Raw genomic sequence first — 14936 nt, forward strand, 5'->3', positions numbered from 1 at the left:
CGCATGTCACCAGTACTAAGATGTAGGCAAAACCTCCTTATAAAGAACAATGTACAGAGGGGAGCAATCAGGGTGATAGAGGACCAGACTGTGGCATCGCGAATCTCTGCTAGTTGTCCAATCGTCTTTTTACAGCCGTCCTGAAGCACCGTTACCATGTTCTGAATCTTTCTGATGTTCTGAGAGCTGTCTTGAAGAATTATTATCATCAGTAGGAATTTCTGCAATTTTGGAAATTGTTGTCCGTCTTTTGGGTTCCTCATCTATGGTTTTCGTTGCTCACCTTTTATTTCAGTACGCCTAAGAATGACCGGCGTTCTCAGCACAGGGCCTGCAGAGTGCGCTTGTTGATGTCAGAGAGGTAGCGTTTTTTTCCTCTCCTCTTTGGGTACTCGTTCGCCATGTAAACCTTCCCTGAGGAACGCCACCTCCGGCTATGCCCTCTACGAGTGCGTTGTGTCACCACTCGGTTTACGAAGAAGAAGGCGTGGCCTTTTGCGAAACTGCAGTGAAAAATAACCGGGATTTCTAAGATTTAATTCTCATAAACCGTAAGGGACAAATAATCCTCCCGGGGTCTATGACGCTAAGCATTCTGTCACTGCCCGTCCATCGACAACTGAGAACGATCCGTTTTTCTAGATTCTTTACTTCCGCCAGCCTAATGCTGAACCTCTCATATTGCTACCAGTGAACTCCTGGTTTTTAAAGGCGCATGCTTTTTTAATACGACAATTTGGTTCATTTCATTCCACAGCGACACGGCTATCATCTAGAGCAGAATTTGACGTGAGGGTTAGTGTACTACAAAGCGAAGCATATTTGTTCAATCGGGAGGGACATGTCTTTTACTACGACGTCTCTCATAGCCTCAGTCACTTTGGGACGTTAAATCCGCATAAACTGACCGAAACCAGTTAAGTTCCGTTAGACTGCTAACGATGATTGTGCACTCCGATTTCAGAACCTCCCGCGTTGTTTACGTCCACGTTGCGCGTATAGCTTCTCGTCAAGGAAGCGAGCCTGACTTTCCGATGTAGTTGTCTTCTTTTCCCGTGAGACGGCACTTCTTTTTTACCGCGCTTCGAAGACGCGGTACCGCGCTCATCGCCCGCTAACGACGACTTCGCAGGCCGACTTCGGAGCCATTCATACTGCTTACGTGCACGCTTGGCCACCTGGCTTGTGATCAGATAAATAAGGTGTTTTGTTTTTCGATGCATTTTTTTTCCAGCATGGCGGCATTTTTTCAACGCGTTCCGAAGATGTGGTAGCGTAAAAGTAGCTTGGCAGGCTCTGCATCCGTGACGCGTGCTCTAAAACTTCGCAAATCTCAAAACCCGGCTTCGTCTTCGATTGATTTGTCGATGGGCCAAGCAACAGTGAGCCTGGAATTATTCTCTTTTTGCCGGGACTCAGTTCTAACATCGGCGTCGCCGGAAACCAGCCGGGAACTCGGGAGGTCGCGCTCCTGTGCCTAACTATTGATTCCAGTGAATATTTTGTACGAGGAACAGTGTTCAGGAAAGAAGCTTGAGTTTTAAATATGATTATAAATATATAAGTTGTCAATAGAATGCCAAACATTTGAATATTGAAAAAATGTTTAACACTTTTTTAAATACAAGCGTGCCATGTTTTGTGTATATCTAATATCTTGATTTTGGCAATAACATTTCCTGTTGCAACGGGAAATTGCTTAGTTATTTTGTAATGCCTAAATCGCATTTATTTAGCGTTGTTTTCGTGTATTTAATTAAATTACAAATACAGTAGATATTGCAGAAAAAAAAACACTACTAAAACCTAGAAAATGATCATTTTTGCCAAGTTAAGGAAAGAGTAAGAAGAAGCTGAAGAGACCTCCTAAGTTTTCTTTTAGACTAGAATACAGTGGAATTTAGCTTTACGGCAAAAAGTAACATTATTTAGCACTTTCATGTGTTGCTTAGAACTTAATTACCTCTTGGAAGTATACTAAACTTTACACTAGCACCTTCTGCAGGAATGTAATTGCTTTTTTACGGTGTTTAATAGTTCGCGTTAGCAATTTTTTTACAAACGGTACCAGCAAGCAGGCTGAATTAATTACGAAATTTTTTCCTCCTGGTCTCACTTACTCTAAAAAATAAAGTAAAAGCAAGAGTTGTTGGGAAAAATATACAGCAGAATTCCGCAGACTACTAACGAAAATCTGACAAACAATATCAAATGGCTTTCTTACTCATGCTGATGTTCGAAGAAATAATCTCGACTGAGCTTCACAGCTGCGCTTCCCAGCCATATTTTAGCATTTTGTTAGTGTATTTATTTTATTTTTAAATAAATGGCATTGACTCCGGTACGCCCCAACGTGATGAATCACAAGTCTTTCTGTATAAAAAGGAGGTCCGTTCATCTCAAGAAGCACACTCGAGGTCGGCCTCTATAGAGCGAGAACTATGATTTTTACTCTTGCATTCTGCCTTGGCGCCATCGTTGCGGCTGCTGGTGTCGAACCTGTCAGTACCAAAGAAGTGTCCGAGGATCTTGACATGATGAGGGTATGTGAAAAAGTTTTCGTTTCATAAGAAGAATCTTCTGTTCACTATGCTACGTGTGAATTTATTTATTAAATAAAACAAACTTAAACTCTGCGCCAGAAGCCCCGTCCGGTAGGCAACCAGGAAGTAAACCAAAGAGACTAGTTTCTGAAATATTATTGCCACCAAAGGTGTTTATTTCGCGACGCTTAGGTCAGCGCGAGCCGCTGTGAAAACGTTCTGCGATCAGTCAGTCTGAGCAGGCTCTTGCTCTCAGCAATAGCAATGCTGCTTGAGGAATGCCCTTCTTATCGACTATAACCGTGCAGCAGAAAAGGAGCCATCGGGCCGATTTATGGGGCCCGACAAGACAAATAGGTCGTATTCCGGCTTGAGCAACTGTATATGCACATTCTCGTAGCCACGCCGGCGGATATCGTCGGCATACGGCGTGAGTGGCTCAGCAATATAATTAGCTGCAGATGTGTGCTGTATGACACGGGTGGGGTAACGGTATTTCGAAAAAAAAGTTTCTACTAAAGGCCGAGAGTAATGAATAGTACCAACAGCCACGCGAGTGACCCAGCTGCGAAAGCAGTTGGAAGCTGGTTGTAATGGCCGTGTTTTCGGCGCTACTGCGTCTCTCGTGAGCGGCCGCACGATCAAGCGGCAGCCTTGTGCATGCTAGAAAGTCTGACACAGTTCTATAGTCAGATGGGGCAGGGTGGCAGGGCATGAATGTGTACCTGGCCGCGGATGGTGGCAGGCTTTAAAGAAGAAAGAACGGGTAGATCCCCGTGGTAGAATAGACAGCAGTGTCGTAGGCCAACCTGAAATAGGGTACAGCGACATCCCGGTTCATGTGGCCGCAGCGACGTACAGAGATAGCATGTCGCTGAGGGTGCAATTAAATCATTCGGTTACGCATTTTCTTTTCGGATGCGGTGCAAGTCTGATGAATTATACAGCAGCCAGTGAGCAGCACTTTGTGATGTGCGGCCAGAACGCGTGTCCTCTTTCCCTGAGGAGTTCACGTGTGGCATATTGTCGATGAAAAAAGAGCATCATAAATGTGGGGCACCACATCACGGGCTGTAGCAGCCGTGAGCATGGCGGTTTTATGATAAGTCTTCAGGCTTTTAACAGCGAATATAACCCAGAATTGCCAGAAGTTTACGAATAACGTAGATATAAATCAAATGCAACGCCGTCGAAGGTGTGAAGTGGATAGAGGAGTGGCTGCAGCTCGCCAACGGCGTAATGAGACAGTTGTTTGTGGCATTGGAAGGACAGATACGTGCTGATGTAGTTGAGTAAAAGTTTCTACAAGCCGCATTAGTAGCATCTGAGAAGGATGCGGGTGCATGTCTCGAGTATTCCAGTGCGTGTGCACTGCGGGACAGCATTGAATGATCTGCATATTTTGGAACTGTACTTCAAGTGGGATGACAAGAAGCTATTTCCCTCCTCGGACAAAGATTACCGCGAATATCAAAATGTCCACCTTGGCTGGGAAGGGCGAGGGATGCTGCAACAGCAGATGGGTTGGCCAAAACGTCGCAATAAGAGGCAGTCCATGGATCTGCATGCTCTTCGGAAGGCATGTTGCAGGTGACCAGCGAAGGCGGAGCCGATTCAAGGCCACAGAAACTGGCAATCACTTCCAGTAGCGGGTAGCGGGAGAAGGCATCGGTATCCTGATGCGTTCCACCCAACCGGTACATGACGCGTATAATATATTCGTGTAGACAGAGAGCCCACTCAGCCAGGCGGACGAAAGGATATTCGAACGAAGAAAACCAAGGAAGTGCACGATGCACCGTGGCCATGTCAAATGGACGGATGAAGAGAGAACATCGAAACCGGCCGAGGGCTCAGGCGATGGCGAACCCTTTTTCGCCACTGAGTTGTTAGACTCGGCTTTCGTGTTTGTGTAGAAGGCGTAAGCAACTGCACATTTGTTGAATCCGATTTTGCGCTCGAAGAGCACAGTGCAGAGGGCAATAGTACTAACGTCCGTGTGAGTCCTTCGGTTGGTACTAGCGGGTACAAGTGGTGCAGAATAGGTGGTTCTATCAATAGACTTCGCGAGGTGTTGAAAGTAATTGCATGCTGGCGATCAGCTATAGAAACCCACGTTGCTGCCGAGGAGTGAATAAAAGGGTAAACAATGGCGACAAAGCAACAAATCAAATTCTTAAAATAGACACCGAGGCCTTGGGAACTTAGCAGTGGCTTAATGGAACTAGGAATCGGAAAGGAAGTTACAGTACGAATTTCGGCGGTGTCTGAACAGAGACCCTCATCTGACACAACTTGGCCCAAATATTTTATATAATTAACACCAAATATACACACTTTTAAGCGGAACTTTAGGCATACATCAATGAGGCATGTCAAGACGTGCTTTAGTCGGGAAAGCTGTGTCTCCAATTCGGGCGAAAAGGTCATGATGACATCTAAGCAGCAGATGCACGCTTTTCACTTCAGGCCACGCAGAGCGGTATCTATTATGCTTTCAAAGGTAGCAGAAACTTTACAGAAGCCAAATGCATGACTGTGTCGTATACAAACCGTGACAAATGCTGTTTGTTTTTTCTTGCTACCATGACGACCTACCAGTACCCACAGCGTAAATCGGGCAAAGATTTCTGCCATTTGTCGGCATTTGTAGGCATGGTCACGCTGGGGAGAGGGTCGATGTTTTTTTCACGTGATTTAGCTAAGGCGGCAGAAACCAGCCCAGAAACGAATGGAGTCTTCTGCACGAGTACAACAGGTACAGCTCATGCATTATTGAACACTTGAATCACGCTGCTCTGAAGCATGGTGCCAACTTGTTGTTTACTCATATGGTGCGACTGGACGCGACACGATATTCACGCTGAAGCAGAGGAGATTTGGCTGCAGGTATTAATGTGGTGGTTAGCAGTGGACGCGCAACTAAGGGCGGCTGGACAGAATAGAAAGAGAAGCGAAAATGATGAAGCAGCACAAACAGATGAGTGCGTTGAGGCACGGGAAGAGTGACGTCGATTGAGCGAAGGAAAAGGTCGGTAAGCAAGTGCCGAGTGGGAGGACAGGTGGGCAGATTGTATCTGCGTCAAGAGACGGTGAATTATTTACTTGACCACGGTGGAAATTGGAATCAATGTGCCGGACTGTGCCGAGATACTCACCGTTACGAACAGCGCGTGAATAGAGAAAATGATTGGATACAAACAGCGCGGTAAGACTAGCTTACAACGTGTGTGGAGCGTAGGTTAGAGCGAAAGAGTGCATTTCCAAAATTATGGATGATGCTGTGAAAAGACATTGCAGTCGCGAACAATATCATAAGCAATGGGCCCCAGAACATAAGAGCTCTAAGAAAAAATTTCTGTAATAATCTGTTTTCGGTTTGGGGCGAGGTCCTTTCCGTTCTTCTGAGTATCATTGTCTTATTTAACTCGGTCGCAACGGGGTCCCCAAGACATTTAACATGAGTCTAAGCAGCTCCGCATTCGAATTTAGAATGTTTTAGTGCGAATGAAGTGGTTTACCCTCTTTATGATCAAAATTGTTTCGTGATTTCTCAGAAATGCTAGTTTCTATATTTCATTTGTTCACAATACCGCTAGCTCAATTTTGAACCAAAGCAGGGAGGATAACAATGCAATTTCGATTTCAAACTGTATGAAATTCCTGTAAATCACGCGCGCGAAAAGAAGTAATTAAGAAATAAAAAAAGAGTGCAATTTGCATACATCCGAAAAGGCTGCGTGGGAAAGTAACAAACTCTTAGGCCAGTTCCGGTCGTACTAGACACCTGCTAACTGGCTATAGCTGTTTGGTTTTCGTATTCCGCAGGTTTTCATCAATATCCTTTAAATATTTGTAAATATGTTTCGCTGCACGTAACAACAATTATTTTCGCATTTAAATTAAATTTAAAACGCCTGCCTTGGGTGATACATGTTATCCTGTCTAGAAACAAACTAGACATGCAATACAGAGTTGTAATTTCATTAAACTTACTAAATATCACGTGTCTCTGGTGTGTGCTACTCACAAACCTGTCGTCGAGGCAATTTCTCATGGACTATTTGTAACTTATTTTGTTAATTGCAGTGCTGCATACATGTGTTGCGTCTTGATGTTCGCGACTCGTTGCTTGAGCATGTTTCTAATGCTTTTTACGGCACTTTCTATCACTTAACTTACTGCCATCTATGGGTACTGATTTCTTATTTATGGAGGAAAACGGCGACAAAGTGGCCATAAATAGTTTTATGATACTGCTTCATTTTGCAATAACCCCTAGAATTATCAAACCAGTGATCTATACTTATATTTTCAGATGGCGGAAGTGAACGAGACCCTTGTGGTCATCAAAAGGAAACACACCACTAACACGACGCTTCGCTGCCAATCGGCCAGAAAAATAGGAAACAAGAGCACAACGCAGTACAATTACACTCTGCGTGCAAGAATTGGAAGCGGCCCTGAATAGTAAGTAGCAATATTTGCTCTGCCACTTCATTTATTATTCTATTATTTATTATTCTTATTTTATTCTGTGAGAATACAAGTCAACCATGAAGGTGACATTTCCCAGCTTTCCGGTTTTTTAATCATACTGAAACAGGAAAAAATCTCCCACTAGAAAACTTGCCACTCAAGCACCTATGTTCTTCAAAGGGAGACTAAAGGCATATTGAAATTTCTCTACTTCGATAGCTCACTGTGTCTAAAAAGATCATTTTAATGCCTAAAAATAAAACTTTTATAAGCTAGAAAACTCCTCAAAATTTTGTGAATATGCCGCCGTGACCGGCCGGGTTTAAAAGTATTATGCGTCATAGAACCAATTTTTTAATATGAGTGTGTAGAGTCTGGGCTAGGCCATCAATTACTTCAAAACGGTATTCAGCGAGATTCTTTCTGACAGAGCCTTCTTGTCAGGCCCTGCCAAAAGGAATTCGGGCTACACGATCGGTCTGCAAAATTAGAGTTATGAATTATGCACTGCGTTTCAAAACTTTCATAGAAGAAAAACAGCAATGAGAAATATGTTCTTGCTTCGATCAAGTTGGTGACATGCTTTTACTTAATTCTAAGTACTAAGTACAACAGTGTAGTTACTAAGGCCCGAAAATATGACAGCATTGATCCAACATGTTTTGTAGAGTGGTGGTCACACAAAGGGCGCGAAAAACTGAATTTTTTCACCAAAAACACTCCTCCACTTAAAGCAGTGGCATAGCCGGCGCCTACCTTTCCGAACAAGCTGCCGTCAGTTTTACTGGCATCAGGTTCAAAATGAGGTAGAGGATGTCGTTGAGACAAAACTTCAGATTCCCGACTGTGGACACCAAGATATGTGCATACAAAATCTCTGGAGTCGTGCGTGCTGATCTTTTTTTTTTCCTTTCCTAAGAAGCGTTACTTGTCATTACCGGAACCTTGAAACGCATCAAATGGGCGCTGCGGAATTTTTGCGCTGTTTGATTTTGTTCGGTCCCAATTGGGTTAAGATTCTCTTAAAAACAATGAAGCCTTTGAACAGAGCAAGTCAGCATAATTTCGTACTTTTGCTTCACAAAACACTTTTCCAAGATCTCGTCTTTCATTTTACATGCCAGTATTTTTTTCACGCCTCTGTGGCCGAGAAATGTCGCTATTGAATTGCTTTTACTACAGCATAGAAGTCAAATAAAGCAAGCCTTTTAACAGTTTTACCACGTGTAGACTATAATGTAACGGAGATGAATTCTAAAACTTACCCTTGGGACGCTCATTTCGTTTTCCACTTTGAAGAATCAAGCTCGGATTTGTTGACAAATTTATGAATATCTGAACTTGATAACAGTTTTTACAGTGGTCTTAATCTTGCTTTAATTTCTTGCAGTCGTGAAGAAAATGTTAGTGTTACGCTTCTACCAATTCCTGGCAGCAGCATATACATGTCAACCTATACTGACCAATGTAAGTTATTACTCGAAACCATTAATTACTATACCGAAGTTTATAACTCTGAACATGATTTAAAGTCGTTCGCTTTCCTATTTGTAATTGCAAAAATCACTTCAGAGCAAACATGCAACTTGCCGCTTAGTGTTAATCACAAGCTCCAAACAACAAGGGCAAGAAAACTATGCTTGTGATATTTTAGACAACTTTCCAAGAAGTATATATTTTTGAATTTCCAAACAGAGGTCCACGTGAGCGACGAACAAAAAATTTCATTTTTGGCTTACTCCGTCTTTGTCCAATTCATGAACGCAGATAAGTTGAGCGTTCTGCTTTGCAGTTCGAGCTATACAAGCTGCTAGAGTTCTCATGCGCCAGACACTGAATAGAATGTCTTTCTAATGCACTAAAAAGACTGTTTCTTGAAATGCGCAGTTTTCCTTAAGTAATTTCTTGATTGTAAAAGAAAAAACAGATTAAAAGCCAGTATTTTCTCCATATAGCAACCTGTGGTGAAAAGGAATGTAATTGCTGCAGAAATATCGTAGGATACTCGATATTAAGTTTTCTCTATAAGAATAAAACGCCGTTTTCAGTAACCGCGCCTGCTCAAATATTAGATAGATGCCTGTCATCTTTTGAAAGTATCATCCTGATCAGAATGTCGGCATCCAATGCGAAAAGCTATGTTCAATTCAAGTGCATATGGAGCAGCACATAAAGAGAAGAACAACGCGATCTACCCACATGGCACTTAAAGCATTAAAAAGAATCAGTAGATTCTGAGAGGGCCTAAATTTACGTAAAGCTAATGTAGCAGTGGCTCCTGAAGCCAAGAAAGGAGCTGGACAGGCTATACGCTCTGCCCCTAGAAAGGAAAGGGCTGGGGTGAATGCAGGGGCATATCAGGAGACGAATTGCCAAATCATTGTTCTGTTGCAACTAAAGCGTTCTAGTGCAATTAAAACCGATTATAAGCAGTACAGAATAAGCTAATCCTCTACAGCAATCCATTTCCCACTAACGAGGGAAAGCAAGGTGTTTTTTTATCGAGGTTTGTGTTCAGTTTACACTGACAAACAGCGCCGTCCGACGTTCTTCTCGTTAATCGGAAAATTGCGTGAATAGGACTAGCCTTTGTTTTTGAGTAAACAGAGTCAGTTCATTTTCATTACTGTAGGAACAAGGCCTTTACAGAGAGCGCCTATTTGCCTTTGTGTAATTAGCAGGTAGGAATTCTAGTACAGTTTTTCACATTATTTACATTACGCTGGCGATTCAGACATGCCCATTGGGTGCTTGCTAAGATTCTATTCAGGCTTCTGCTCAACTTCGATAAATGTTTTTCTTCTGCTAATGGTACAGTATAAAACTTGAAAACTGAAAATTGCCGGTTACATACAGGATCCTTGCAAAACAGTTAGTAGCAACAATGGAAAGAAAATGAAGTGAAAGAGGGTGAATAAAATGACCGCCACGAGTGTAAATACACTCTTATTGCAATTAAAAGAACAAACAAGAATATATGATTACGATATATGATTGCAATTAAAAGAACAAACAAGAATATATGATTACAATTTAAACAATATGGCTGGTAGCGAAGTTCAATACTTTATGATGATAAAGGAGTGCTGGTGGATTTTTATGCCTTAAGGTCCACTGTGGTACAAGAACGAATAGGAAAAAATAATTTTAGTTTCCGCAAATGGGGTAAAAGACCTATTTCCTAAGTGTCTCACCGCAGAAAGGCCGAGCACCACTCCAGGAAAGGTTTGTACCCACTGTACCCCCCCCCCCCCCCCCCCCCTCGGGGTACAGACAGCCACAGGCGAACGATCCCCGCCCCTCCCGCCTACGAGACAAATGCTCACTTACACACTAGAAATCGCGTAGGTAGTGGGGAATTCACAGAAATGGTCATTTCACTCCCAATATTGAAGTGAACCGTAAAATAGTAACATGAAAAGTTAGTTGAAATGTGTGCATCGCGACGCATGCTTGACAACATTTGTAGTTCCGCGATCTGCGTACTGTTAATACGCACGCTTGTGACGGGAGGCCTCTGTGTTGCAATTGCCTTGGCCAACTTAACATTTCCCGCAAGAAGAATTATTACGTTGTAATCAACATACATAGCTGATGAGACAAACTTATGGTTATAGCTAACTGCGCAGCTTCAACCGAGGAAATCTTTCGTACTATGGCTGTTCACTGTCTTAAATAATGGAACAAATTTTAGAGAGCAAGACAGAAAATATAACCGGAATGCTTTGTTGATCCGCGACTATTTTCAGCCTATGGGAAAACTGATGCATGCAGAGTGCCGTTTCATATCGTATGTTTTCCTTTCGCTGCTTTTTCTGAGCAGGCTCGTTGGTCACGTTTCTCAGCTATTTGTCCTAAACAAACCCAGTATGCAATCCAGAAACCACTTGTGGAAAGCCTCGCAAACTAGAGCTCAAAGCCCTGTCATGCTTTGCTGAGGCAACATTTGGTAGTAAATTGTTGTGTAGAGTAGAACGCGACTATTAATTTCAGTACATTAATTTTCTTCATTTTTTGAACCAACTATTCGGTTTAATTTCGGAAAAAGTTTCGAAATATTTTACCAAAAATTGATGGATGGATGTCTACACAAAAACAATACTCGTCAATTGATTATACCCAACTGTGTGAAATATCAAGCAGGGTAAAAGAAATTTGCGGTAAACAGCTCGTCCTGTTTGTACTTTCATGTCTCTGAGCCCCTAAAATTGGCTTAATTGTGCATACAGTGAATAAGAATGAAGCCTAGGAAGGGGAATTTACGAATTTTTACAATGTGCACAATGTTTTCCTAGCAGTACACAATTCTCCTGCGGAAAAAATGTTGTTCAAAAGGGAAGCTGCGCAAATCAAATGCTGCGTAAAAACTCCACCTTGACCGAGAACCCTTGGTATCCCGGAGAAACGGCCCATAAACGCGCTGCCTGTAGTGAGCAGAAAGCCTTCCGTGGGAATACACTAATTGATATGCCTGTGAGAAGAAAGGTGCCAAGCAACCAAATAGCTTTCTCGCTGCTCGGACTTTTCGGTACTCATTTATTTATGAGCCCTTTACTTTCCAAGCCCTCTTCGTTACACATTGGCTCCGTATAAGTAGCTCGTAGAGCTTCCCAGTCAACACATTTTCTTTTCAGGTCACTTCAGTTCAATTTAACCCGACGGAGGTGAACAGCGAACCGTAGTGATGGTGTCTATCAAGAGTTAAGGCTTAAACTGAGGCCCCCGTTCCGTCTTTTGTGGTCTGCCGTGAACCTGCGTAGCAGAGGGCGGCAGAAAGTTAGGTGGGCGGATGAGATTAAGAAATTTGCGGGAATACGATGGCCGCAACTGGCGAAGGACAAGGTTAATTGGAGAGACATGAGAGAGGCCTTTGCCCTGCAGTGGGTGTAGTCAGGCTGATGATGATGTGAACGTATTCGGCTGCGAATATAAATGTTAGCTTTAGGCTGTAACCCCTCAATATTAACTGATATGTTGCCAAGACGTCAATAGGCGGCAAGAACACAACGGAATTCGCACCAGCTTCAATTGACGTCAGTTTCAGAAAATACGGGGTTGCCTCGTACGTCTACTGCGTCCCAGATTTATTGCTCAGAACTTTTAGGCGGCAGAACTGAATAGTGCCTAATACAAGCTGCGGCGAAATGTGTCGGGTAATTCACATTAATTTTCATTTCTGACGATAAATAATTCATTTTTTTTACGTTTTAGGGGCAACGTACAATCTCACGCTGAAGAAAATGGACTCAAATAGGGATTGTTTTGTAATTTCTGTAGTAAAAAGCAACGGGCAACAAGGCAAGTTCCTCTGACCATTCTTAACTGTTTTCTTTCAAATTAACTATGTGTGTAGATAACACTAGGTTTTGCACTAAGATGAGGCAGAGATATTAGCATATGAATCCGGTTATGTGGCACTCGGCGGTCAAATAATTCCAGCAATCTCTGAGCAGATGTAAGCCGCTCAGTTCGGGTCGCACTATTGGAAGGAATGGTAGTACGGTCGAGAAGTAAGAAAAAAATCGGAAATTCACTATTTTGAGAGTACAGTACAACTTTATACGCTTATATTACACTTCATAATGTGAAATCCGGTTGATGTGGCGCGATGAGTGTGGCTTTCTTCCGTCACAGATATACTGATTCACGTTTGCGCTGCAAGAAAAAGCGGAGACAGTATAGGCTGGCATGTGTACAGCTGAGCTCAGACGACAAATAAGTTTTTCAAGTATTAAACGGATCGGAGTAATTTATTTTTCTTATCCTAGGTACCCAATCCTAAGTAATATGTCTTAGAACTGTAATTTGAATACAAGTATTTAGTTTTTATTATTTCTGATAACATAATGATCAGCGAATTCTTTCTGACGTTCCCAAAGGCAAATCTACACAGGAGAGACAGAGAGAGAGAGAGGGGGGGGGGGGGGGTTTATTGACAGGAAAGGCATCGAGGTTGGCCTAAAAAATGAACATCTGGCCTGCTACTCTGCACTGGCGAAAAGGAAGAGGAGAAATCAGAGGGTCATGATGGGGGACGATGATGATGTGAGGAGGTAGATTAAAAAGGACAAGACACACTTGCCAACATTGCAAACGCGAGTCAAGGTCCTTATCGCTAGAAAAACGTGAGAGCGCCCGCGCTGCCTGTACAGCCCTCGGACCATCTGGCCAAGCGCCGAGGATCAAGTCGTGCCAGAGGGGCCTAGTGTCTAAAGACTGCAAAATAGATGCCAGCATGAGTCTTTCTTGTGCATATGCTGGGCCCAGCACTAAAACATGCTCTACCGTCTCCAGCACGCCACATGTGGAACCGTCCGGGCAGTCCGCTTGTTCAACTAAATGCAAGTACTTGCACGTGAAGGCGATGTTTAAACGTAACCTATGTATTAGGCAAACAATATGGCGCGGTATTCTGAGAGGAACAGAAAAGGCCATCGCCGGATGCAGCCGTTTAAGGTGGATGTGTCGAGTGCCTGGCAAGGCGTAGTATCTATCCATCGCACTCCTCATAGATCCCGAAACGAGATGAGTGGTGTCCGGTCTAGAGAACGGCACAGCTGAGCGCAGACCACTGCTTAAGCCGCTTCTTGCTTCAGCGTCAGCAGTCTCATTTCCACCGCGTCCACCGTGACCAAAGATTCACTGGAACACTATATGGTGGTCTTTTTTCTGAGCAAATGAAAGAAGTCTAGTTATATCAAGAGCCAGAGCCTGGTAGGCGGTGTGGCGTAGGAATCATCCCAAAATTTGTAGCGCACGTTTCGAGTGTGTAAAAATGCACCACTCCTGAAGCGGTTCCCCGCATATGTGGCGAATAGCTTCCAGAAGGGCCGCAAGCTCCTCCGCGATTGAAGTAGAAATGTGTACTAAAATTAATCGCCCAGTCGCCTGCTGTGCGGCGATTACCAAAGCTGCTGTGGATACCTTTGGTGACGCAGGTCCATCAGGGTATACGTGAGCACAGTTTTGGTATACTGACCAGATGTAAGCAAGAACAAGCTGCTCCAGTACACTTATCGGCCTCACAGACTTCTTTAATATGCCAGGGACATGCAAGCCTACTGAAAGCTGAGCGATCTCCCATGGTGGCTCCAAGGGATGATGCGGCAGGGCACAGTCTGATGGCATTACGGATTTATGGCAGCGCAGTGCACGTGCAAAACTGCTATCCGGTCGCTCATCAAAAGTCTTCGTCAGCCGGGTGACCGCGGTGCCATGTAAGCGCGCGTAAATATTCACGAAGTGATTGATTCATGTGACAGGTAGATCGATATTGGGCACGTACGAGATTCCTCAATCGTGCCTTTGTTCGAGGCAGAACAAGATGTTATTTATAAGACACTTTAAGAACTGTACGGTCTTATCCGCACTGAGCCACCATTCTTGTTACTTTACAATTAATTACAACGTAATGTCTGATTGTAGCAAATTGAAACGTGATTATTTTTTTACTTCTCAGCAATTTATGATTTTTTCTCTTTCATAGGCTGCGAACTTCTTTCCAAGCTCTCCAAAGTCAAAAATATTTCTGACGAGTGCAAAACCTACTACAGAAAATGCCGAGGATCCAACGTTAGGCTTTACCAGCGTAACTGCACTTACATGTAACTGTCCTGAAATTAAGGCCTCAGAACTGCAGCATGCATACTATTAAGAAAGAAAATAAATGGATTTTGAGAAGCAGCATTTGAGTAAATGAAAGTATTTTTTCAATTACGACTTATTACATGCGCTCACACAAACCAGCTGCAATGAATCTGGAATATGTACGCAAAGAATGAAGGTGCTTTCCGACGTTTCCACAATAGGTCTTGTCTTCGTGTAGGATGTTCTGATACACGCCAGAGGTTGATGTCATGCGGATTAAGTCGAGTTCCGAACTATGTAGATATGAAACTACCAAACGACGGAGTT

The 14936-nt window shown here is 43.2% G+C and overlaps 1 protein-coding gene across 1 annotated transcript; it reads left to right on the forward strand.

The window, feature by feature from the left end:
• The first annotated feature begins 2419 nt into the window (after window positions 1-2419).
• LOC149329954 (uncharacterized) lies at window positions 2420-14708 on the forward strand. Its single transcript, XM_089560670.1, has 4 exons — window positions 2420-2543; window positions 6862-7013; window positions 8413-8489; window positions 12234-14708. Exons 1-4 carry the CDS (start codon window positions 2442-2444, stop codon window positions 12332-12334), a joined length of 432 nt encoding a protein of 143 aa, XP_089416796.1. The 5' UTR covers window positions 2420-2441; the 3' UTR covers window positions 12335-14708.
• The last annotated feature ends 228 nt before the right edge of the window (window positions 14709-14936 follow it).

Source organism: Amblyomma mixtum, chromosome 9 (assembly GCF_055824585.1).
Source record: "Amblyomma mixtum isolate Tamu chromosome 9, ASM5582458v1, whole genome shotgun sequence".
NCBI classification, from domain to species: domain Eukaryota; kingdom Metazoa; phylum Arthropoda; class Arachnida; order Ixodida; family Ixodidae; genus Amblyomma; species Amblyomma mixtum.